This window comes from Neoarius graeffei, chromosome 7 (assembly GCF_027579695.1).
Source record: "Neoarius graeffei isolate fNeoGra1 chromosome 7, fNeoGra1.pri, whole genome shotgun sequence".
NCBI classification, from domain to species: Eukaryota; Metazoa; Chordata; class Actinopteri; order Siluriformes; family Ariidae; genus Neoarius; species Neoarius graeffei.
The window spans coordinates 51,937,263-51,964,262 of record NC_083575.1 but is presented as its reverse complement, the minus strand read 5'-3'; the positions used below and the strand labels follow the sequence as shown (position 1 = coordinate 51,964,262).

Genomic DNA, 27,000 nt, shown 5'->3' with positions numbered 1-27,000 from the left:
GTATCAGATAAGTTAAAGCTCATAGGCAACGGTTTTAATTTTATGCACATTTGAAACTTTATATGTTAAAAAAAAAACCTCTGTAATTTTCTTCTGGTCCCAAGAAGTATTATTTTAATTACTACTTATTAACAAGTTAGCGCAGATCGTGGCGAATTTCTGTTCGGCTATTTTCGTGACCACTCGAACCGCCAAACAAACCGCTTGAATTGAGTCCACTTTCGTTTACTTACATTGCCGTTCAGCTTGAGTGCAGACATGCGTTCAGGAACTTCCCAAGAAAAACCATGCCTTATTGTTGTGCCATGAACTGTAACAACGGGACCGGTTCAGGAAAAAGTTTTTACCTTTTTCCGAGACAGGAGAAGAGGCGGAGCGAGAGGATTGGCTTTTTCTAGAAGAGGCAGAGCGAGTGGGTTGGCTTTTTCCGAAAAAGGAGAAGAGGCGGAGCGAGTGGGTTGTTTTTTTCCGGAAAGGGAGATGAGGCGGAGAGAGTGGATTGTGCGCGTGAAACAAAATCAAGCAGTTAAAGAAGAAACGGAGCAGCAACGCTCAAGCAAAAGGAGAAGATTGGAGGTAAACATTTTTACTTTTGCTTGCAATTGACAAATCAAGAATCCTGAGGGATCCTGTACAATCATTGTGGAAATGAGACAAAGGGATATTTCCTCGCTTAGAGTAGGCTATAAATAGTATAATGCCGCGGATGGCAGGTTAATGTGGCCTACTGGTACACTGTCAAGTAATCGTTCCCTATATCCACGAGGGAAGGCGGTTTAATTATTCTTCAAAAGGGCCCTTATTTAGTATTACGACGAAAGTAAGAATTTATCATAACTACCAGGATAAATCGTTTGGGCGCGAGTCTTGCTGAGGTCCGGGGTCACTGCGATCAGAGTCGGCCGAGACGCTGTCCGATTCAGAGGTCGCACGGTCAAACCAGTGAGCCGCATTCACCGATTGCTTCACAACAGCCATAGGTTCATACATATATGGTTTCACCTCTTGATATTCAATTTGGAGAGTTCCTACTTCAAAATTGCTATCAGACATTTTACACAACCAAAGTCCGTACACGTGTGCTCGGTTTGCAATTAAACACAGAGCTGCTCCCGGTCTGTTTGGCTTAAATGGCGTCACAATGACGGTCCCCTGGCGGTGAAAGTGCGCATAAGTGAGATGTAAACAAACCTTCGGAAATTGGGCAAAACAGTATATTTTAACCGTTTTATTCAGTTTTAGGGTGAAAATTAAACACTAGGAAAATTGAATTTGCTTTTTGGGTCGTTCTTCTAGACAATAAAGATGATATTCTACGTTTCACCTCCGACCGTTGCCTATAGCCTTTAAGGGTTACAATACAAACATCCAGCAATTTATAATTTTTTAAATAGATTTTTCTTTCAATTTTATGCTTTACTCTAAAATGACCTGCACTACCTGATCATTTCTTTCTTATACAAGATCGCATGTGCTGATTGGTCGAGAGATTCAGACTATTTCTCGATACTTGGCAAAATAGTGGCCAATCGCTTTGTCATTGTAAGTGAGGAAGAATTAGAAATTATGAAAGAAAATGCTGTTCCTAAAAGCACTGAAGATGCTATGAAGTTTGGCTTAAAACTATTCAAAGGTAAGATGGAATTGTGATTTATTTTATTGATTTCAAAACAGCGGCACGGTGGTGTAGTGGTTAGCGCTGTCACCTCACAGCAAGAAGGTCCGGGTTCGAGCCCCGTGGCCGGCGAGGGCCTTTCTGTGCGGAGTTTGCATGTTCTCCCCGTGTCCACGTGGGTTTCCTCCGGGTGCTCCGGTTTCCCCCACAGTCCAAAGACATGCAGGTTAGGTTAACTGGTGACTCTAAATTGACCGTAGGTGTGAATGTGAGTGTGAATGATTGTCTGTGTCTATTGCCGCTTTTCCACTACCAACGCGGCTGAGTTGGGCTGAGCCGTGCCGTGCCGAGTTGGGCTGAGTCGAGCTGAGTGGGGCTGTTGGAGCTGCATTTCGACTACAACCGCGCTGAACTGCGCTGACTGGAAGTGGGTGGACATATTGGGTGGAGTTAGCGAAAGTGGGTGGACGTCACGTGATGTCGTTAGGCGGCGCAAACAGTGACATCAGTGACCTTTTAAGCGGTAATCTCACGACCCGAATAGTAAACAATAAACATGGAGGACATGGAGTCGTTAGTGTTGCTGGTCTTGGTGCTGTGGCTTGTTGTCACCGACAACGCCAACAGATACTGGCAAGAGCGTATAGATAAGGCGAGGCGCATAAGGCTTCAGAAATTCTCGTAATTCGTAATTCTTCTTCTTCTGGGTTTACGGTGTTTACAGATCCCAGCGTGCTCGCGGGGCGTGTGGGCATGTGAGGACACTCCTCCTCACCAATCAGTGCACAGGGGAGTGTCTCCTCACGCCCCCAGCCCCACTCGGCTCGGTTTGGCTCGCTTCAGCCCCACTCCAAAACTGTGCGAGTTTTGGGTGCTAAGCAGGGCTGAAGCGAGCTGAGTCGTGCTGCTCTAAGGTAGTCGAAACGCGAGCCGTGTCGGGCTGAAGTGAGCTGAAGTGAGCTGAGAAAGGGTAGTGGAAAAGGGCCAATAGTGTCAGCCCTGTGATGACCTGGCGACTTGTCCAGGGTGTACCCCGCCTTTCGCCCATAGTCAGCTGGGATAGGCTCCAGCTTGCCTGCGACCCTGTAGAACAGGATAAAGCGGCTACAGATAATGAGATGAGATTTCAAAACAAAGTATTTTATGTGACTCAACATAGATAAGTGACAAGTCTGCTAGTCAAGTTTCTGCGAGTTCATTGCACTGCATCATTATCGTTATTATTATTCAATAATGGTGTTTGCATCCTTGTTCATCAACACAAACATCAGACCTACAAAAGAGCACAATGTCAGATAGGCTACGCTTAAAATTAAAATGATGTATTTAGTCCTATAACAGGCATGAAAACGGGTCAGGGGTGAAAAAGGTGAGAAGGGTATGCGAGTGGTGACGTGGCCTCTGGTGTTGTTTTGTTTGGGGGGTCCTCCCCCAGAATAAATATTATAGCCTCCTTACTAAGTATACTGTATTGGCATTTGCACAAGGACATACAGTACAAATACATGTAGTTATAGTGAAATTATGCCCTGGAAAAAAATGCAAATAATAGAACGAAGAAAGTGGAGAGCACACAAGGAATAGTGATCATTTTTTCCTTTTATTTTCCTGGACCACCAGTGTCTCCATGGCCCGCTTTCACCGAGTTGCCACATGTTTCAGCCTTGCCCGCTTCTCTCCTTCAGCAGTCGGTTTCTTGGCCTGCTGAGCACTGCAAGTTGCTTGAGAGCCATACTTGCTCTGCTGCTGCTGCTTTTCCTCCTTGTTCACCCTCTGCTGGTGTTTGTATGTGGCTGTTGCAGAGTTAATGTTCTTGCACAATGTTCTGTCCACTTCCCCAAACTTCACATCCTCCCTTATAAAGAGCTGCATAGCTGTCTTCCCCCTGGACATCAGCGTGTACTTGACCGTCTGTATTGCATTAAATGTTTCCACATTCATGTTGCCACTCCTTTGATAAATTACATCATTCATCAGACTAAATGAGGACTCGACTCTAGGTCCATGAAAGATGGAGAGGCAACACTTAACCAGTGCACCCAGGGAGGGGTACTTGTCTGGTTTGTCGAAGACATGACCCCACCACTCCACGATGCTCTCTCCCTCCTTGAAGCTGGGGATGGTCAGGTCAACACTGAACCGCACAAGTTCCCTCTGGATATCCTGGTCTGCTGGCAAGAGGTGCCCCAGCATACCATTCAGCCTGCCAAGATATGGAAGTACCTGCAGCTTTCAGTTCTTTTTAAATCAAGGCTGAACACTTTCTTCTTTGCTGCTGTCTTTTATTAAATCAAATTTGAGACTTTTAATTTGATTTCTTTCAGCACGGACAGCACTACAAAATGGGGTCTCCATTATACAGTGCCCTATAGAGGGCTACCGCATGACGTCACCGCGCCGCGAGATTTTGTTAGGCGCCATATTGGAAGACCAAGTACATGCACTCACAATATAAAACAAAGTATGAGCGAGAGTAAAGTGACACGATGGATGATAATTCTGGTTATGTGAGTACATTACCAGCTGCAGAAAGGGCACGGTATGTGGAGAAACTGGCTGTGATTGATGGGTTTGACCCATATGATAAGACTCACGGCAAGGGAGAATGGAAACATAAGGAGGACCTGACACCAATTCTGCCATCTGTTTGCTACCCAGACATTGTAAACTATTTGTTGTTTACACCCAGTGCCTACACTGCTGATGACTTGAAAGCCTACAAAGGGCTACAGGCTTACAATTATGTTGTTAGTGGCTTGGTTCGTGATATTACAGCTGTTGTTAAGAATAACCTACACATAGTTATGGCCAAGGTAATCTTGTTGATATTTATCTTTTAATAATATATCTTTTCAGTTGAAAAATTAATACTTTTTGTTACTATTAAGGCATATACATATATATTTATGATGTATGCCTACACAACAACTATGCTTTATTTATATAATAGGAGGGAGAGCAAGCCCCAAACCATCCTAAATTATTATTATTATTAAATTGTAGAAGTCTGGGAGGCTTGCTCCGCATACAGTTATCAACTTGGGGCCAATTTAGCATGTTTTAAATCTGAATTTCTTGCGTTTGCTTACCTCAAAGTGTCCACAGATCATGCACAGACTTATCCATTATATCCACAGTTTTTTGCCAAGTCTCACACAGGTTTCTTTCAAGTCTACTGTTGGGCCAATAAATCATAAATAAAACAGCTCAGATTTGTTTGTTTAAATCGTTTGCCACTGCACTTTATTCTCGTGGGTTCACATACCGCTGCCGTTATTTCCCCCTAATCACGAGTTTGTTGGTCTTCCAATATGGCGCAGGGTCTGTTTACTTCTGGTTTCGGGTGACGTCAGTGAAATCCCTCTATAGTGAGTAGCGAGCAATTTCGGACACAGGGATTGTCAAAAGACGCGCGCGCCCTCTTTCGAATGCTGACGTAATCAAGCCGGAAGTTTTGTTTGTTTTGATGGCAAATCAGGAAAGCTTGAAAAAAGTAGGAAATTCAGTCCGATGACTCAATCCAGCTTCTGGTGGTCTGGTCTGCACTCTGACTGATGTGTGCACGCTCTGGCCAGCAGGAGAAGAGGCGCGAAATGATGCTGCTTGCCCTTCGCAGCGAGATGTACTCGTCGCTATGGCGTCAATATCAAAGCAGGAGGAGGAGGCGCAAACTGGCACGAGCTGTCTATGGGTGCGAAGCGACCTCCTTGCCCTTTGGGTCAATATCAAACCCCCCCCCCCAAATTTTTTTCTCATCAGATCTACACGATTCACATAGGTCACCCATTTTGGTTTCAAAACGGCGAATTTCGCTGAAAGGTGAGGGATTTTCATGCATGCTATAACTTAATAGCAACATCCCCAGCGAGAAACGTTTTGCTCCTTCATCTGGTTCTCAAGAACGGTAAGTGTCACACTGTGTCCAATAAAATTATTTTATTCTTTATTTGATGACTTCTTGAATAAGCAATTGTGAGTCATGCCGTTCGAGACACAGCCCTAATTTCTCTCAGAAAGTGTATGATTCTGCACTTGCAGCCATGTAATCAATCCATGCAGTGGAGAACAGTCCAGCACATCCCAGGTGTTGAATATTCTTCAATGATTTTTCTTCCTATGAAAGAGTACGCACAATTCCAAAATCCTCCCTCCTGCTGCTTTAATATTAACCTAAAAGCAAAATCTAATGCCTAACAGCATGTTAGGCCTTTCTGTGTGGAGTTTGCATGTTCTCCCCATGTCTGCGTGGGTTTCCTCCGGGTGCTCCGGTTTCCCCCACAGTCCAAAGACATGCGGTTAGGTTAATATGGGACGGCCTTGGGCTGAGGTGCCCTTGAGCGAGGCACCTAACTCCCAACTGCTCCCCGGGCGCTGTTCGCATGGCTGCCCACTGCTCTGGGTATGTGTGTGTGTGCTCATTGCTCGCATCTGTGTGTTCACTACTTCCGATGGGTTAAATGCAAAAAGGAATTTCACAAGCATGTGATGAATAAAATTGTTGTTCTTCTTGGGATGCATTTTATGAACAAACGTTGCAATCCATCCAGTCATCTAAAATTGAATTAGTACAACGTTAACTCTATGGCGTTCCACCACAATGACTCACTCAGTTCCCGTGATGAGGAGTGGGACAGCACTGAGGACCACCTGTGGGCCCATGCTCTCCACTGCGCCCCCTACTGCCAAATCCAACTCTCCACAGAACGGGAACTGTGGCGTTGCACGCAGATCACTCAAAGACTGCAGACTCTGGAAAGCAATAGCACACAAATAAAATGATTGCAATTGAGGATTACATTATTATTCTGTTATCAGAGAACCAGCTGATCTTATTCAAATCACTAATTAACATACTGATTTACATCAATGCAAAACGTTAATGCCCAAAATTGAAGACTGCCAAAGTCAGAGCTCTCACCTTCATCATAACAGGATGAGCTTGTTTCCCTGCAGCTTTGTAGAAGCAGCCAAGGATCTGCAGCACAAAAGGCCATGAAGCATGGAAGCGATAGGACAAGCCCTCCTCCACAACACTGCAACGCAATACAACACAACACAAAAGAGAGTGAATGTGAGGAAAAACTTTGATCCGCTGCATAAAAATAACCTGGGCTGGATTAAATTTAGACTTGTCGATGTACTGTATATTCTAGCTTAGATGGGGTGGAATTTGGAAACAGAGTTTTTGGACTGGGAAAAGGTCTTTTTGGACAATCTGTATGTAATATATGGCGATCTACAGGGTCAATATTTAAAAAGATCTAAAAAATACATTTTGAACAAATCAAGACTCACCGGAACATTTTACAGACGTAAAGCCCATTACCAGCAGATGCACTGGGTAGAACAGGCCCGATCTCTGCCATATGAGGTGCCACACACTCATTGAGCAGGGTCTAGGATAGGAATAATCAGACTAAACACCGTAGCAGTACAAACAGGCATATTCAACAGAATTCAGGAATGAACAAATCGGTAGACAAGCAGATTTTGTGCCTGAGCTCTTGGTTTTAATTGGTAGTTGTCCAAAAGGCATAACAAGGGATATTTTTAAAAAACCCAAATTACTGATTGTTCACCACAGAATTAAATGCATTGCTTTCTTTGCTCAGAACCTCTCAACAAAGACAGTAGATGATTTCTTACTTCTGTAACCGTTATTACTTTACAACTATGTAATAATGTATTGTACTATGGTCCCAATTTCAAGCTTAATAGCAAGCTGATAGGAGAAGAAAATTTTTTTTTTCCAATAAAAACTAGTAATTCATATAAACGATTATCAAAAACACTAAACAACATAAATGGTACATCTTCAGAGGGCTTAACTGCCGGATTCAGATTACTGGATAATAATAATAATAATAATAATAATAATAATAATAATAATAGATGCAGAATGCAACCTTATTCAAAAAAAAAAATAATAATAATAATAATAATTTAAAAAGTCCATAAACCACATAGAACCATCCAAAACCATTTATAACCCACCTTCAGAGTCTGTGTGGCGGCGGCGATGACCTGTGTGTGTGGGGAAAGGAGACAGGACATGGAAGCGGAAAAGAGGCGAGGAAGGTGACCCAGACTCAAAGAGCTCTGTAAGCTAAACACAACAGATTTCAGCTTTTTTTCCCCACTCACTGAATCGCACAGTAAATAAATCCATAAATCACAATAATTAAGCGATAAACACTACCTGGATAAATGGACGTGGGCTTTCTCCATGACAGCAAGCCATGCTAGCAGTGGCTGCAAGTCGTTTTCACTAGGGATATAGTCATACAAAGCCTAGCAGAAAGAAAAATCAAATTAAAACAGTAAGTAGGATTAATTAAATAAATAATATAAATATCTTGGATGAATATCCGTGTGTGTGTGATGCTGCAGGTGTGTCAGATTTACTGTGATAATCTGGGCATTGAGCTCTGCAGACATGGACGAGGGGTTTGGCTTTCCACTGAAGAGTTTGTGGAAAGCCTGCATCGCACCCGCCGTCACTAGCTTTGAACACAAGAGGGGAAGAGGAAGAAGGGAAAAAACAAACAAAAAAATCAGTACAACACTGTTAATGTATACAAATCCATACCCTGGAAGCAACTGAAAATACAGATATCTTCTCACCATGTGACTCAGGGTCATCACACGAAGAAGAGTCTCACAGCAAGACTTCACTGAACTCAGAGGAAATGTAGTAATCAGCTCCTTCAGAAGCCCCAGCACATGCAGCGTGGTCGTATCTTCCTTGCTACCTGTTCAAATTCCAAATAGTGCAGGAAGGTTAACCCTCTGGGTAGAGGTCTGCGCGGGTCGGATTTTTCAGTCCCGCTCCTGCCCACGCCCGCATTGTGCAGTCCCACTCCCGCCCGCAAAGAATTATGATTTTCAGTCCCACTCCCGCCCGCGGCCACAAAAAAATTATGATTCAGTCCCGCTCCCGCCCGCGCCTGCCATATTTTGTCCCGCTCCCGCCCGCAAATCCTGCATGATGCAAATGTTCGCGTTATTTCTCAGGAAAGTTCTTGTCTTGACACAGCGTGATGGTGCCCCGCCCCCTACTTTGAGTGGATCTGAGCATAAATATCTACAGCTCACGTTTGTTATTGTTTACCTTGTTTCTGAATTCAGCATGTAGTATCTCTAATAATAATAATAATAATAATTAGTGCTGTCAACCGATTAAAATATTTAATCACAAATCGCACATTTTTATTACATGAGAAACCATTGTAATTCTCTGATCAGCAAAAAAAAGTGAATGGGCTTGCTTTGTACCAATGTTTTTTTTTTTTCTATTGCAAAGCAGAGCTAGTAAAAGAAGTGAATTGAATTGCGTTAGTCTACAACTTTAATCACAGAGACAGGTTACACAGTGACGGTAGGCTTGACTCAATGCTATCCCAGAAATCCTTCCTGTAATATGCAAATTTGGCCGCCTCTGATTGGACAGCTACCGTCCCTGTGTAACCTGTCTCTCTGATTAAAGTTGTAGACTAACGTAACAAGTAAATCAATTCACTCATGGTTCTCTTGCTAGCTGGGTGTGAACTGCGAGTCATTAGAGTGATCAAAGAATTTCCCCTTAAGGTGATCAATGGCAAGTTTAAGATGCCATTCCTCACTCAATCTGGCAATCTGACTTTCTCTGCAAATTTAGGCATCTTAAAATGTTTTTATTAATGCCAAATAAAATATCCAGCACAAATTATATATGATAGACATAAATTAATAATTTATAAATTTTATTTCAAGCACGTTTTTAGTTAGCGGGACTGCAGCTTATCACCGCTCCCGCCCGCGCGCGCATATGTGCACTTCCGGTCCCGACCGCGCCCGCAATGAGCTTTCAAAATTTGTCCCGCGCCACACTGCTTTGCGGCAGGTCCCGCGAGTCCCGTGGGACTCCTGCAGGAGTGCAGGGCTCTACCTCTGGGGTCGCGAGCTTTGCCGACAAAGCTCGGCAGGTTTAGAACAGTAGGTCATGTATTTAGATAAATATCTTTGCAAGTTTTTATCATACAAGCATGATAAACATATTGACAGAACCTTTATACTTTCCTATGTGCCCACTGCCAAATAATATAATTTTTAAAATTACCTAAATTAGATGAAACATAAAACTTGTCACCTTACTCAGTCACACCGGCGTCGGAGTGCCCACTTACGCATTCATAAAAGACTGTTCACATGGTAACGGCATGATAATCACTTTCACTCTTTTGGTTTCGATTGGTTTCTCTTACAGTGGGAATGCCCACCGTAAACAGGATGAAATCTGTCAGACATACTTGAGGCTATTTGGAGGTAAAACTTGTTGCGAGATGGCATAGAGATTTTATGCATTTCGGATAATTCAGGACAGCGATTCAATTCATGATTCAGGACAGCGATTCAACTTCAGGGCAGCGAATCAATTCATGATTCAGGACAGCGATTCAACTTCAGGGCAGCGAATCAATTCATGATTCAGGACAGCGATTCAACTTCAGGGCAGCGAATCAATTCATGATTCAGGACAGCGATTCAATTCAATCTTGAGAACTGCAACACTGATAAGCGGTGCTTTTTTTTTTTAACTTCGAATTGATCCAGCTGAAGATCAACTTGAGTAAGTGTAAATATTTATTCTATTTCTGACAAGCAGATCGGTTGATATGCGTGCACTGTAATGCATACACAGGAAAAATGACTGAGCAGTTTTTCCAGAGTTAAAAGCATTTTCCTCAAAAATGGTTAAATTTAAGTTGAGAGAGTAAAATTTGGAATTGGAGTGGGAGCAAAATGACAGAGTAACCGAGTTGGTTGTGGCTCTGAGCTGAGTAAAATAGTACAAAAGTTAATTTCAAGACCCACTGAATAGAGTCAAATACCAAAATAAAGTCAAACTAGAACTGTGAGTAAACTCACTATAGAATACCCCCTTACGGCTTACGAGCCAGTCATCATATATTGCCATATGTAAGGAAACAAGTTGAATTATCTCCCCTTTGAAACAAACATCGGACTGTGATTTTTTTCTTTCATGCACATCTTCAGGTGGTATACTGCAACTGTGTAAAGTTTCATCAAAATCCATCAAACCATTTAGGAGTTGCACTTACAAGACACATGGATGGACGAACAGGGTGATTCCTATCCCCCCCAACTTTGTTTGCGGGGGTATAATAATAATACCAGATAAACGAAGCTGTTGTAAAAAGCAGTTTTAGAACTGTGTTGGAACGTGTGAAAAAACATGACGTTACCCATTGTGACTTGACCTGATGGGATTAAGAGTCGGCAGTGGGAGGGGCTTTCACTCTTCTCATTGAATGCAAATTTTTTAAATTTCTCATTGAATACCCCTCCCACTGCCAAGCCTTTATCCCAAAACAATAGGACATATTTTTTTGATGGCCAGTTAATTGTCCAAATCAATGGAGCAGATGTAAGTTTTTGTGCTTGATCCATTCCTAAGACTGAACAGAATCACCTCAACTAATCAAAACGGTTCGTCACAATGGGTAAGGTCATGTTTTTTTTTTTCCCCCACACAACCCAACACAATTTTCAAAACTGCTTTTTACAACATCTTGATTTATCTGTTATTAAAAAAAAAAGTACAATCATGACATACATACTACATAGATATTATTGTAGCTGAACTTGCACTGAATACAAAAAAAAAAAAGTCATATGACTTTGAAAATACTGCTTAGTTTTGTTGAAATTGGCAACAAAATCAGAGCATGCCAAAATCATTAGAGCGCCAGAAAATACCGTCAGACCCCAGAGGGTTAATGTCGGATGGTCTGCAAAACTAGAATCTAAACCTCAACAACTTGATACCAACCTACCTCCTGCTTGCTCCATTTCTTTAATGCAGTATTTGGCAGTGGTAACAGCAGCAGGGTGGTGACTGGGCGCGTTCTCTCCAAACAAGCAGTCACTGCCACGCAGGATGGCGCACACGCCCTGCTGAGCTGCTTTACGTACCTGTAACATACAGCAAACCAGCAATAAAGTTAATTACCTGTGAGAGATGAGCTGCATTCAGGGCAGTCTTGTAACATTCACTCAGTACGTTTACATGCACATCCAAATCGAGCTGCTGTCGGTAATCGAGCTAAGGGTCCCAGCAGGGGTGCCAGAGAAATCCAATCCTACATGCACACAAGGAAATCAAGCTATTGTGTGAGGTACATTGTGCACCCGAGCCACAGGTGGCGCTACACGCCCCATCATGTTGGTACACTTCCGGTTGTCGTCGTGAAGAAGAGCTATTCAAGAGTATTGACCCTTCCCACTCACGTGACCTTCGTAAACGCGACCGCCATTTTGGACATGAAGAAATAACGGTTTATGGCACAGACCCTTTCGGTTCTCGCTCATCTAGCTGCTACAATGACTGCTTAGACTGCAACAATAATACCTAACACACATTTAAGTATCCGTCGTAAAGACGTGAAACTCGTCGAGTGACGAGTGTGTTCATTGATAAGCTAACACAATCTAAAAGTAGACATACCATCACACTGCCCTGGCGCTGTGTACAGTTTACCTTCTATGGTTTGTGCACTCACTATTTGCCATTACTTTCTCCAACCCAGTATTCGAACTATGCTGATATTTTCGGGGGGTCCCTTTTTTTCCCTTGGGGGGGGGGGGGGGGGGGGGGGGGGGTACTTGCGCTTGTCTCGGAGTGCGGATCTCCAAACACATGAGAAGCCTATCTTACGCACATATCACGCGGACTCCACACCTCCACACACGGATTGCGTCTGAAGTCATAACTCATCAGGGGAAATCATGTCCACATTGGCATGTTCAAAAAACAACCTCGCGTCAACAATGATACCACACGCAAGAAAAAAAAAACACAGTCAGGCTACTCAACACATCTGATCCACAGCAGCACCAAAGCATCACTGGAAATCATGTCAACAACCAATCTTCCATTTCAACACGCATTAACAAACAAATGGCACCACAAACATGAACGAATTGGTCAGGCTACCGATTCCAAACCCACAGCAGACAAATAATTAAATGCATCTTACCTTAAAGCAGAATCGACCACAAAGGAAGTGTGTTGGCACTCTTGGCACACTTCCTTTCTACTAGTTTGTGTCCCCAACCTGGCAGCAGCAGTCGTTGTCATATCGGTTTATTTTATCTTTGATGTAAACACAACACTTCGGATATGCAAATGCTTCCCGTTACACACAATTGCTGTGTCAATAAACATCATTTTGCCAATATTTTAGAGACCATCCATCTTCTCCGTTGGTCAGCATCTGTCGGGATCCGATAAAATGATAAATCTTGCCTTGTGTGTTGATGGTTACTACATCCAGGTGCACAACAATATAATGGCATGATGGAAGTCTTGCTGAAAGTAAAAACTTTCTTTGATGGCTATATTCTTCTCAATGCTTCATCGTTGTTCCTCGTTGTTGGCTGTGGTAGACTACTGGTAGTTCATGTAGTAGCCGCATGTGGTAGTTCTGGTAGCCGCATTTGTCGTGACGTCACATGGGATGGGTCTATAAACAAAGTTATCAGTTCCGTGTTCACCATAGATTTGGTGCTCACAAGAAGAGTGTTTGTAGTTTGGATGTACGAACAGAAGTGTTCCTAATAAAATGGCCACTAAGTTGAAGTTGATCTGTAATGGTGAACATATTAACTGTTAGCCTGCTAACATGCTAATAACTTACCAACTAATTGGAAATGGGTACGTACTAGTCTGGCTAACGCGACTGCAAAGCTCTACGAGCTATTGGTCTGGCCAAGATATTAAGCCCAACCGTTTCCCAGAGCCCGTGGTTGACCTGCCTCCCTGAAATGCTACTGGTCGAAGCCAGAAAAGGCTGTGACGAAACTTAAACCAATCACATCACTCTTTCCTCTGACGTATGTGACGTGACGGGGCTAACTGGTAGATTAAACCACAGACATCCTATTATTAAACTCTTACCGAAGCCGGTCGGGAGCAAGGCGAAAACGTCCTTCCTTTCAATAAATACCTCCAGGGCTGCTCTTTGCTCCGTTTTCAATGAGAACTTCCCGTTGAATGCTTTCAATACAGCATCTATGCGTAATAGATGCGGAAGCGTGAATGAAGCGCTTCCGGCATAGATTCTGTAAACAATCTATGGCTTCCGGTCGCAGTTCTACTACGTCAGTGCCTTGAACACACCTCTACCCAGGGCCGTTGGAAATGCTCAAAGCTGATTGGTTCCCGATTTTTCGGGAGCTTGGAAGAGCTGTAGATAGCCTGCCTGGCCAGACTAAGCTCGCAACAGGCCCTCGTGTTGCGTCACGCTTAGGATGGGCGGGCCCAGGCTAGGTGCGTACATGCCCAGACACAAGTGTTCCTAATAAAGTGGCGGCTAAGGTGAAGTGTCATGCCGACCGAGGCTGTTGTGTTTCCCGCTTGTGGTCTCGTCACTCGTCACTTCCGGAAGGGGCAGTGCTGAAGTAAGTAGCTGGACTACGTAGCTCGATAGGGTATACATGCACCAAGTAGCTCGGCAAAAATCGCATAATCTAGGTCGTGTAGCTTGATTACGAGAAATCAAGTTTGGTTCAATTTCAGCTGAGCTAAGGTGTTTCCATGCCATTTAGAACTTTGATTTCAGTCGAGCAACGGCAGAAATTCGATTTCCTCTACGTGCATGTAAACGCACTCACTAAGGAGCCGGAACAGTGTTAATAAATGCCAAGAGCCACCGATTTGACTTCACATGACAGAGGAATGACTACAGACCTTTTCCCATAGCCTGCTGACAAACGCAAGATCATCGAGTTCACTCACTACTAACTGCTCCAAACAGCATGTAGCAGAGGGTATACAGCGCAGTCTGGAGAGCAAATCAGACTGCAACCTTCAAGCTTTTCTGATTGAGGACAGAAAAGCATGAAAAACATCAGAAGATTTGTGGCCCATGAACTGACACTGCTTGGGATAGGGATGGGTGATGTGGACGAAATATGGATAATTTCATATCTTGAAATTAAATAGACTCACAGAGCACTTTATTAGGAACACCTGTACACCTACTCATTCATGCAATCACGTGGCAGCAGTGCAATGCATAACACGCAGATATGGACCAGTAGCTTCAGGTAATGTTCACAATCACCATCCAGATGGGAGAAAAGGTCATCTCTGATTTTGATTATTAGTGCCAGATGTGTTGGTTTGAGTATTTCTACAACTGCTGATCTCCTGGAATTTTCACACACAACAGTCTCTAGAATTTACACGGAATGGTGCAATAAAGAAAAAACATCCAGTGAGTGGCGGTTCTGCAGACGGACACGCCACGTTGATGAGCGACATCCAGACTGGTTGGAGCCGACAGAAAGGCTGAAGTTACTCAGATAACCACTCTGTACAATGAGCAGAAAAACATCTCTAAAATGCACAATATGTCAAATATCACAGCAGATGGGCTACCACAGCAGAACACCATGTCAGGTTCTACTTCTGTCTGCCAAGAACAGAAAGCTGAGGCTGTAGTGGGTACAGGCTCACCAAAACTGGACAGAAGAAGACGGGAAACATGTAGCCTGGTCTGATGAATCTTGATTTCTGCTGAGGCACACAGATAGTCAGGTCAGAATCTCGTGCCAGCAGTATTAATCTATAGACCAAAGCTGCTTTGCATCAACAGTCCAGGCTGGTGGAGGTGGTGTAATGGTGTGGGGAATGTTTTCTTGGCACAATTCGGGCACGTTAATACCAATCAATCATGGCCTGAATGCCACAGTACTGAGTATTGCTGCTGACCATGCGTATCTTCTAATAGTTACTTCCAGCATGATAATGCACCATGTCACAAAGAAAAAGTCTCAAACTAGTTTCTTGAACATGGCAATGAGTTGAATGATCTTCAGTGGTCTTCCCAGTCACTGGAGCTGAATCCAGAAGAACACCTTTGGGATGTGGTAGAACGGAAGCGTCGCAGACTGAAAGTGCACCTGAAAAATCTGCAGGAATTATGTGATGCAATCATGTCAACATGGACCAGAACCTCAAAGGAATGTTTCCAGCATCTTGTGGAATCCATGCCATGAAGAATTGGAGACTGTTGTGAGACTAAAGGGAGGCCCTACTCAGTATTAGTATAATAAAGTGTTCCTAATAAAGTGCTCTGTGAGTGCAGATCACAATATACTACGTTTTCTCTAAAATGGATGGGGGGAAAAATGCTTGATACAAAATAACTGCAGGCCTTCTTGACTAGTCAGTAGTATACCTTACAAATGTTTTCTGGTCAGTGTCCAATTCAAAAAAAGTCAAAGTCCCTCTCATGCCAGAATCTGGTCTTCCCAGGCAGTCTCCTGTCCCAGTACTAACCAAGTCTTTAAGGTGTATGGGTGTGGCACCAATTTCAGTTTCGATAGCCCTCAGCCTCTCGCCTATAGAGGGCTACCGCATGACGTCACCGCGCTGTGAGATTTTGTTAGGCGCCATATTGGAAGACCAAGTACACATCTATGCAAGTACATACATTCATAAAACAAACTACACCTGAAATGTAGCCAGGGCCGGTTCTGCCCTAATCTGGACCCGGGTGCAACATCGCGCAACCCCCCCAAAAAAAACAGTCTAAATCAGGACAACCATCACATAACTATAACTATAAACATTTTATATCAACTATTTTAACTAAATGGGCTATAATAAATAAGCCTGCAGGCAGCCACGGCGGGCTGCCTCAGAAAAGTAACCATTCAATGACAACTGAAAGCCTGCAGCCACGGCGGGCTGCCTCAGAAAACTAACCATTTGTCCTACCTTAAAACTCGTTTTGCATTTTCTGCCTCCTTTTTTGTATTTTCGACCCTCCGTTTATTTTCTTTCCTTTTCTGAAAACCCGATTTGTGTCCAGACATTTTGTTCTGCTACCAACGAACTAACTCGTCAGGTCTCGTCTCTCGAGCCCGCGATGATTCCCGTGGGAAGGGCAACAACTGATACATTTTTACAAACAACCAATAAACAGCCAATAGGGAGGTTGCAACATGTAGTAAAAGTTCATTATGTCTACCTATTGAAACTATTCTTTAAATTCGTTTTTTAAGACAAGGATTTTTTAAGATGTTACCTTGACAGTTTCGGCGATAAACTTCCGCCTTCTTCAAACAGTCACCAGATGTCGAGTGGTGACGTGCCTTATCAACTGATGTTACGCTACGGAGGCGTGAACGTCCCGCCCAATTTGACAGGTAGTTCACGCCTCCTGCTGTCAGGTCGCTCCTCCAGGACGGCACTCCAGGTGTGCGACAGTGCATACGCTCCCTCATCCCGGTTCATCGTTCTCTGCGCACGCTTTCGTATCTCCACTGCCTCTAAAATCCAACGTTGGAATCTATTTTCTTCAGCGCGAATGACTCTGGCCTCTTCCCAATTCATTATATGATTACAGTGGTCTGAAATGGCTGATTTTAAGTTTTCTTGGTGTGCTTTTTCTTTTTCGGATCTTGTGAGTCTTTTTGTTGTTTCTTTTTCACATTCTATTTGGTGTTCTTTTTTTCTAGTATGGAAGCATCTGCCCGTTTCTCCAATATAAACTTTATTACATGAATGGCAAGGGATTTCATATATGATGTTGCATTTATTGTCCAGTTGTATTTTGTCTTTGGGGTGAACTAGCAGCTGTCGGAGGTTCTTGTATGGTTTGACCGGGGTGTTGATGTGGTATTTCCTCATGGATCGTTGGATGCGTTCTGTAACTCCTTTTATGTATGGTAGTGTTGGTTGCAACGTTCAGGCTCTCCTTTGCTCAGACACTCAGTAATGCACTTATTCTCTGTCTCCTGGCAGAAAGCTCCTTGGTTTGCTCCCCTTGTGTCTCAATCACAGCTGGTATTCTGTAGAAAGACTTCTTTTCACCTTTCCCATCAGCTTTGTTGGAACACCCTAACACAGCACAAAAGTTTACCATTGTAGGTTTATGATGAATCAAGTGCCTCGTGGGTTTAAATTCCGCGCGCTGCCGTTATTTCCCCCTGATCACGAGTTTGTTGGTCTTCCAATATGGCGCAGGGTTTGTTTACTTCTGGTTTCCGGTGACGTCAGTGAAAAGGGTCTATACAGCTAGGGTTACAGTGGGGGGCTAGTCCTCTGGTAACCACAAGAGTTTGACTTCCCCACTCGCATCTGTATTGCAGCGTGCCTTGCCATGGTCTTTGGTATAACCCGACCGTGAACTTGGAACTGAACGTAGAACTCGCAATCTCCCGGTCGAGAGGTGGACACGCTAACCACTAGGCCAACTCACGGTCAGTGTCTGATTAGTTATACCCAAAACACACCGAAATGACAGAAAGACTTCCCTTTTCAGGTACAAGTTCCTCATCCTTCAGTCAGACTGATGCCCAATCTGTGTTTCGCTCTGTGACCTGCATGTCCATACTTTTTGTTCCATTACACTGCTAGTAGCTCCTAGCTCTGACCTCAGCATATAAACTAACTATCAAAAAGCAGTTTCTGCAACATTGCCAATATAAACAATGTAGAAAATATCTATCAAAACATATTGCACAGTCATAGGTATATGCTACAACTTGGGCTGTAGCACATACCCAATTCTGTACACAGTCATTTATTTATTTGTTTGCTTATGTTTATTTTTGGGGAAGGCAAGCATTACTGTAAAAAGCATCACTTAAAAATGCTGTGGAGATGTTCGAGGCTCTGAAATGCTGACCTTTGGTTTCGAGTGTACAGTGAAGCTGAGGAGACCGTGATACACTTGCAGGGTGGATGGATAACTCCACACGGAGAGATCCTGCTTTCTCAGCAATGTGGCCAGGCAGGACAAGATCTGCAAGGAAACGGGACATCCTTGCCTCATTAATAGGATAATGAAGAAAATTAAGTCCAAATGTAGGACAAATGAGAACACTTTCAATGTGGGAACTGTGGCATGATGGCGTGTACAATTTCCTCTCTTTCGGAGTTTGTTTGCAGTTTAGAGATGACAAATAAATCTGAAATGGGGTTAAGCTGGCTCAATAGCTAAATGTGACTTTACACTGATATAAAACATTCACTGTTTCATAGTGCACGTTAGTATGCTGATGACTTTTAGGGCTGACGGACTGCACAAAAACACCTCTATCCAATAATCTATTCTGTTCCAGCAAGCTGTGACCCCCAAAAAAACCAAGAAGTCTATAACTGAATACTATGCCAGCCGATAGTTCTGCATTTACATGTTACAAAAGTCACTTTGCATTTAGTTTTGTCAAAAGTGATTATTGGGAACGACAACCCATCATACGTTACATTTACTTATCATCATTTTCAGTTTAATAAAACCTCTGTCAATCACATTTCTATTGCTATTTAAGTGCAATAACATTAACTTAGTTTAATATTTTTCATACTCTGCAATGCCACACAGATAACCCTCTCTCAATACACTATAACTTTTAAATAATCCATTTACATACGATATTTAACATTATATCCCTCATCAAAAAATTCCCGTGCAGGGATTGGCCAAGGACGGCTCACGTGACATAAAATAGTTCCACCATTGATTAAGCAATCTATGTTGTGACATCCAAAATGGATATTGTGCGAGTCAGTTATGGTACATTCTGGATATACCATGAACTGACATCACAATTTCAAGCTATACGGCTGACTCGAGTCACAGCTGTGGCTCCGCGAGCATTTCTGTGTGTGTAGATCTATGTATCATGATCATGCCTAGCGAGGCAGGCGAGAGCATGGTACAACCCCGATTCCAAAAAAGTTGGGACAAAGTACAAATTGTAAATAAAAACGGAATGCAATGATGTGGAAGTTTAAAAATTCCATATTTTATTCAGAATAGAACATAGATGACATATCAAATGTTTAAACTGAGAAAATGTATCATTTAAAGAGAAAAATTAGGTGATTTTAAATTTCATGACAACAACACATCTCAAAAAAGTTGGGACAAGGCCATGTTTACCACTGTGAGACATCCCCTTTTCTCTTTACAACAGTCTGTAAACGTCTGGGGACTGAGGAGACAAGTTGCTCAAGTTTAGGGATAGGAATGTTAACCCATTCTTGTCTAATGTAGGATTCTAGTTGCTCAACTGTCTTAGGTCTTTTCTGTCGTATCTTCCGTTTTATGATGCGCCAAATGTTTTCTATGGGTGAAAGATCTGGACTGCAGGCTGGCCAGTTCAGTACCCGGACCCTTCTTCTACACAGCCATGATGCTGTAATTGATGCAGTATTTGGTTTGGCATTGTCATGTTGGAAAATGCAAGGTCTTCCCTGAAAGAGACGTCGTCTGGATGGGAGCATATGTTGCTCTAGAACCTGGATATACCTTTCAGCATTGATGGTGTCTTTCCAGATGTGTAAGCTGCCCATGCCACACGCACTAATGCAACCCCATACCATCAGAGATGCAGGCTTCTGAACTGAGCGCTGATAACTACTTGGGTCGTCCTTCTCCTCTTTAGTCTGAATGACACGGCGTCCCTGATTTCCATAAAGAACTTCAAATTTTCATTCGTCTGACCACAGAACAGTTTTCCACTTTGCCACAGTCCATTTTAAATGAGCCTTGGCCCAGAGAAGACGTCTGCGCTTCTGGATCATGTTTAGATACGACTTCTTCTTTGAACTATAGAGTTTTAGCTGGCAACAGTGAATGGCACGGTGAATTGTGTTCACAGATAATGTTCTCTGGAAATATTCCTGAGCCCATTTTGTGATTTCCAATACAGAAGCATGCCTGTATGTGATGCAGTGCCGTCTAAGGGCCCGAAGATCACAGGCACCCAGTATGGTTTTCCGGCCTTGACCCTTATGCACACAGATTCTTCCAGATTCTCTGAATCTTTTGATGATATTATGCACTGTAGATGATGATATGTTCAAACCCTTTGCAATTTTACACTGTCGAACTCCTTTCTGATATTGCTCCACTATTTGTGGGCGCAGAATTAGGGGGATTGGTGATCCTCTTCCCATCTTTACTTCTGAGAGCCGCTGCCACTCCAGGATGCTCTTTTTATACCCAGTCATGTTAATGACCTATTGCCAATTGACCTAATGAGTTGCAATTTGGTCCTCCAGCTGTTCCTTTTTTGTACCTTTAACTTTTCCAGCCTCTTATTGCCCCTGTCCCAACTTTTTTGAGATGTGTTGCTGGCATGAAATTTCAAATGAGCCAATATTTGCCATGAAATTTCAAAATGTCTCACTTTCGATATTTGATATGTTGTCTATGTTTTATTGTGAATACAGTATCAGCTTGAGATTTGTAAATTATTGCATTCCGTTTTTATTTACAATTTGTACTTTGTCCCAACTTTTTTGGAATCGGGGTTGTACATTGCACATGCGCAGGTCGAAGGTCGCGCCGACGTAAACAACAAACGTGGCTGCCTTCAGTGAGTTTATGTCGAGATTCAATCTTAACACTTAGTTTGGAATTTTTTGATGAGGGATATAAAATCAAATACACCATGCACTCAGAGGCACCAGGAATTATGGATTCTCTTCGGTGACTGGTGTAGGCTGCGCCCCTCACAAAACAGTACTATGCCAGTCACCACAAAGATCCATAATTTCAACCAGAGCCTCTCAGTGTACAGTATATTTCATTAGTATAAATACTGCATATAGTGTTGTGAAAAAAAATGCATTAATACAAAGGGAAATCAGAATGGAAGAAATATCAGAACATACCCATCGAACGCAGGACACACAGTCAGCAGTGGCTTGTTTTGACATGACATCCATGAAGGCTTTTGCTGTGTCTGAGAATTTCTTTATCAGCACTGGAGCAGGCACCCTACAGTCAGAGTCCATGTTAAAATAAATAGCATTAACCGTTTCTCCAGTCATTTATTCAAACCAGTGTTCATGTTTTGACAGCAAAGTCACTCTGATGACAATTAACCAAGCTAGTATACGGCACAGTAACAAACTATGAAGATGAATATTACTCAAGACTGAGAACTTTACATTGCTCACTAGTTCTTCACCAGATAGAACCCGTGAAACCTCAGGAGATTCAGAATGATATGTGTAACTCAAACGGCACTTTTTTTTTGCAGATACGCTGGACTGTTTCTTTAAACACCCCCCCCCCATCCCAAAGGAATTCTGACCAATCCCACTTGCTCCCACAGAAAGTTTCACAAATCCTACCCACTCCTGCAGTTACTTGTGTTTGTACCTGTCTGTGCTGTTCTCTAATTCTTGGGTTTCACGTGAAATCACATCCGCCTCATTAGTTATTCAAAACTTTAGCTGGTGGTCTACCAAAACTCAGGTGACAAAGCGTTTGTACGGAGAAGGTGCATTGCTTGCATGAAAAATGCCTTACGCTTGCGTTGTTTTAGGTTGTCCAAATCGATCAAACCGTGAAACTGAAAAGTTTCTTCAGGGTTCCCCGTGAACTAATAAAAAAAGGATGAACGAACACATGATTTCAGAAAAAGACGTCAAGAAAGGAGGCTTTTGAACCCCTCACTGAAATCGGAGGCAGCCGAGTCGAAGCATGCTCGAGTTTGCAGTGATCGCTTTGTATCTCCCTCTCGGCTATGGCCTTAGTGTTTTCCAAGTACTTTTCTTGCGATGTGTCGTTATTTTACGGTACTTTTTTTTTTTTAGTTACGAAGCCGTAGAGTTACAATGCGCCATGATCACTTCATCTTGTTAAACTAAGATCCAGGTCTTTAAAGGGGTTTCAGATGATTTTTGTGAATGATTTATCTGAGAGATAAGAGCAAATACAAGTGAGAATCAAGTAAACTGTTGTTTGTTTATACTTCAACTTGCAACGCTTTGTTGTAAAGACGCAAACAAAAAGCTTAAAAAACTAGATAGAACTCGACGCCAACAGCGTCGATGGGGATGCCTCCGCCCGGTAGACTACACGCCTTATTAAGTTGTGATTTGGGGATGGACATTTGACCTCACAGTAATCTTGACCTGGTGAAATTACTTATATTAGCCTTGGAGACATTGTGTTCACAAGGTTCTCGGACAGACATTTGACCTCACAGTGACTTTGACCTTAGACCTTTTGATCTCAAAATCTAATCAGTTCATGTTTGTCCCAAAGCGCACAAATGGTGAAAGCTTGGTGAAATTCCTTTCATTAGCCTTTGAGATATCGCGTTCACAAGGTTTCGGGACGGACGCATGCACGGACAACCTGAAAACATAATGCGTCCTGCACCTTACGGTGACGGAGGCATTAAAAAAAAAAAACACACACACATGGACAAAAACAATCCAGGATTCATTAGGCAGTGACTTGATCAGAGTCAGAATTACTTTATTAATCCCCGGAGGGAAATTCAAATTTGCAACCAAATTGCAAATACCGAGGTCCTTTACCCAGCCACATACAAAAAAAGTTGTAAGCCTCCATACTCTTTCACGCTTTCATCTGTTTTGCGGTGTAGAAGAATGTCTGCAACACCAGATAGTTCGAGATGTCAGGGAACTCAACTGAAGGGTAGTTTTCGAGATCGTATGACAAATCCTTCTTTCCCAGACTGTAGGGGTCGATTCCATTGCGCATAGCAATCTTCTGAATATATCTAAAGCGAGCAGTGGCTTCTAGATTACGAGCGTACTCTGATAAGTTATCGCTATGTGTTTGCACTACAGCAGCCGTTTTGGTTTGCTAGACCACCAGCTGTTTTACCGGAAATGAAATCACTAAGAAAAGTCACGCGATTAAAGCCCAAGAATGGGCTTGGTTGGTGAAATTTCCCAAAATATAAGTAAATAAGCACTTGAAACTACAACAAACCAGTAAAGAAATTACCAAAAATAAATAAACGAATGAGGTAAATCCAATGTGCAGCATTGCACAAGTTGCCAATACACAGTTAATAAACCTGTTCCTGCAATATTGTTTGGGTCTCACAGGATCCCAATCCCTATGTGCACCTCTCGTGTGCTGTAAATCAAACTGGTATTATTTCCCATTAGTGTGTTTATATGGACGGAATGTGGACATGACGCACCTTTTCATTACCAGGTTGAGTAGGTAGGCAACAGCAGCCAGCGATTCACTGCTCTCAACTGCCTCGAGGGTCGTCATCTAATATAAAGAGGTTTTGTGGCTAGTTTATAAACTTGACAGCATCAAGAACTATTTAGAAAAATTACTTAAAATTTAAAATCACTTATTTACTAAATCTTATGTTACAAAACATAACATATAGATAAATTGATGATTGTGTTAGTGGTGTTTGTAATGGTGTTTTTATAGCACTTTACTGCAATACACCAGTGGAACTCATTCTGTTTTATGGAACTATTTCAACATGAAGTGTGTGTGTGTGTGTGTGTGTGTGTGTGTTTGAGACCCACCAAAGCAGCAAAATATTCTGTCTCTGTCTCCTTTCCCCCTTGAGAGCGAATCACTTCTGTAACAGCTGCCAGTACAGCACAGATCTGTATAACAGATAGCATGTATTTTAAAGGGGAACTGAAGGCAAAATTTTTTATTATCAAAATCCTATTATCTCATTTTATAAAATGTAGGAATGCATTTCTGATAGCCATTTTGTCACTACTATAGCAAGTTATGCGTGCTTGAAATACGCTACATCAGTCTATATGTCAAAGCAATGGCCGTAAACGAGATTCGTTGAGACCTGTGCGAGACATCGGAGGACAGAAGTAAAACGTACAGCGGAAATCAAAGTGACCAGCATCTGCCAACACTGTCAAAAGACACGCGCGCCCTCCTTCGAATGCTGACGTAATCAAGCCGGAAGTTTTCCCTTTGTCCGAAATCGCTCCCTACTCACTATATAGGGCACTATATAGCGGGGACGCCATTTTGTAGTGCTGTCTGAAACCTTAGGGAAGATTATTTACACCCTATATAGTGCACTCAAAGTATCCCACAATGCATCACGAAAAGTAGTTTACAACCGATTGTCACTAACCAAAGCAATATATCCCATCATGCATTGTGGTCGCGCTGAAAGAAATCAAATTAAAAGCCTCAAACTTGATTTAATAAAAGGCACCGGCAAAGAAGAAAGTATTCAGCCTTGATTTAAAAGAACTGAAAGGTGCAGCTACTTTGTATTGATTAATGTGGGAAAAGTGCTCAGTATAATATGGATTTATCACAAAAACACATGCATATATTTATTATTTTGAAAACTCACCAGCCGCCTGATCTGGCACGTTTTAATTGTGTGACAGTAATGACGCAAATACCAGCGCGACGAACTAGTGTCCAAAAGCTTTTTTTTTTTCTTCTTCATTTAACCAATGGTTCGAAGTCGCATGGAATAATCTCCATCACTGACGAAGCTGGCAAATCTCGAAATTAATCTAAATTGGAATGACATGGCGATCTGGCCGCTGTGTAAACAGTTTTCAAAATGGCGGCACTGACACTTCATGTTTGAAGTCTCGCATAAGTCTCGTGAACATCACGTGGATAAGCGATGCCTGCCGTGGACCATACGAACTACATTCAACATGGCTAAAAACCGAAAAGGCCGATAAGTGTAATACAAGATGCCAATATGAGTCATGATATAAGGTTAATAAAACTGAAAAGGTAATTGAATAACACCTTCATTAAGAAATAAAGCAAGTTTAAAAATGACTTCCATTCCCCTTTAATGCAGGGCAAAAACATGATTTAAACAGTCATTAATGTGAACAGATTACATTAAAAAGCACTCATGACGCAAACCTCTTTGTGTGCAGCAGAGTTAGACTCCCAGTACCGCTGAACTTTTCTAAACGTCAGATTAGAGCAATCAGACAGTCCACTCAGAAATGTGCCTGATGTTCTCTCAGTGAGGGCTGCTGTCTCATCCATGGCATCCTCCAAGCCATCTTTCTTTCTTTCCAGAGACCCAGCCTGAAGCTCATTATGCAGTTTCAGAGCATCAACCGTAAGATCACTTTTTTCTGTAAAAGAAAAAATAACAGTACAGTACGTATAAGCACAGATTATTGTTACGTCCGCCGAGTTTGTTGGAGGTGGTTATGTTTTCACCTCTGTTTGTTTGTCTGCCTGTTCCAAACGTAACTCAAAGTAGTGAACAGATTTTGATGAAAGGTGGGACATGGTGTCAAAGATTAGATTTTAACGCAAATCAAAATATGTATGTAAACATCTGTATATTCTAATATGTGGCTTGGTAAAGGTATGCATTCTACCAAGTGCCCTTGTAGTTTTTCTCTAGAACAGAAACATGGCAGTACATGTATATTTACATATATCATTGTCTACAGAATACATGTAACTTTATACATATACAACTGGGTTATAAAGCAAAAATCAGCCCATCATGTTTATAACATTCACTGTAACAGGGCTTTGCATAGTTCAACCAAAATATCATAGGGGTTTCCAAATGCATCAAAGTGAACAAAGTTAAAACTTTACAGCTGAGTCATTTAAAAATGCATGCATTTAGCTCCCTGTTTAGAAGTGAACATGCAGCAGATTGTGATTGTATGTGTGATTTTAAGCAACATTACCCACGTGTACACAGGAGCTGCCCATTTAACTGCGTAAACACATCTTTGCTAACTTTTACCTATCGGCCGACTGAAAAATCGGCTTCTGGCAGCTTGTCGATACCGACTGGTCTGTGGGTTTGAATCACTGCTGTGTCCTTTCTTCCATCGCTTTAATTTCTGCGCCGTTCCAGACCGAAGTTTACCGGATTTCACCATTTTGGAAAGACAAGCGATCCCTGAAACGCTCAGCCACGCTTTCTCTCCGGCCTGCACGTCGCACTTCAGATGTCGTCATCACTACGCGCCGCTCTCGCGCGACTCGCTGAGATAAGCTGTAGTGCACTTTACTGAGAAAATAAACTTACACATTCCGTTCAATTTAACCTGAACTACAACAAAATATATTCATTATATAATAATATAAATAATAAAATATATCCTGGTTACTAATATAGACCGGTGGAAATCACTGTGTGAGATTCAGGAATATATAAACTAAAACGTTTATAACACATGTTTAGAATAGGCTTCAATGTGACATAATAATAATAATAATAATAAAATTTTAATAAATCCTACAGCAACTAACAAGTCAAGTCAACTTTATTGTCAAATATGCTATACATGCTCGACATACATCACGGATGAAATTACAGTCCTCTCTGACCCACGGTGCAAACAGGCAATGCAATAAATAAAAAATAATTGAAATAAACAATACAAACAGTATAAACACTCTAGATAAGAACTGGACATAGACTAAACACTCATACACACACACACACACACACACACACATACATACATATTGAAGCAAATAAACATTCAAGGACACTTGAGGTATAGCAGGTGAGGTATAACAATTGGTTCCCAAAAGTATTCTGGGAAGGTTTGTATTCAGAGA

General features: G+C 42.2%; 1 protein-coding gene across 1 annotated transcript in view; it reads right to left on the bottom strand.

Annotated features, from left to right (window-relative positions):
* Nucleotides 1-26,376, bottom strand: part of rrp12 (ribosomal RNA processing 12 homolog) — a 50,708-nt gene extending 24,332 nt beyond the window's left edge. The window contains exons 1-14 of the mRNA XM_060925909.1: nucleotides 26,174-26,376; nucleotides 25,318-25,538; nucleotides 23,967-24,050; nucleotides 23,618-23,694; nucleotides 21,318-21,423; nucleotides 18,319-18,435; nucleotides 11,452-11,590; nucleotides 8,240-8,367; nucleotides 8,021-8,119; nucleotides 7,815-7,906; nucleotides 7,610-7,721; nucleotides 6,911-7,011; nucleotides 6,534-6,648; nucleotides 6,222-6,364 (exon numbers count right to left, since the gene is read on the bottom strand). Coding sequence (XP_060781892.1) covers nucleotides 6,222-6,364; nucleotides 6,534-6,648; nucleotides 6,911-7,011; nucleotides 7,610-7,721; nucleotides 7,815-7,906; nucleotides 8,021-8,119; nucleotides 8,240-8,367; nucleotides 11,452-11,590; nucleotides 18,319-18,435; nucleotides 21,318-21,423; nucleotides 23,618-23,694; nucleotides 23,967-24,050; nucleotides 25,318-25,538; nucleotides 26,174-26,312 — 1,673 coding nt within the window. The 5' untranslated portion in view covers nucleotides 26,313-26,376. The remainder of the gene's footprint in view (nucleotides 1-6,221; nucleotides 6,365-6,533; nucleotides 6,649-6,910; nucleotides 7,012-7,609; nucleotides 7,722-7,814; nucleotides 7,907-8,020; nucleotides 8,120-8,239; nucleotides 8,368-11,451; nucleotides 11,591-18,318; nucleotides 18,436-21,317; nucleotides 21,424-23,617; nucleotides 23,695-23,966; nucleotides 24,051-25,317; nucleotides 25,539-26,173) is intronic.
* Nucleotides 26,377-27,000: the final 624 nt, after the last annotated feature.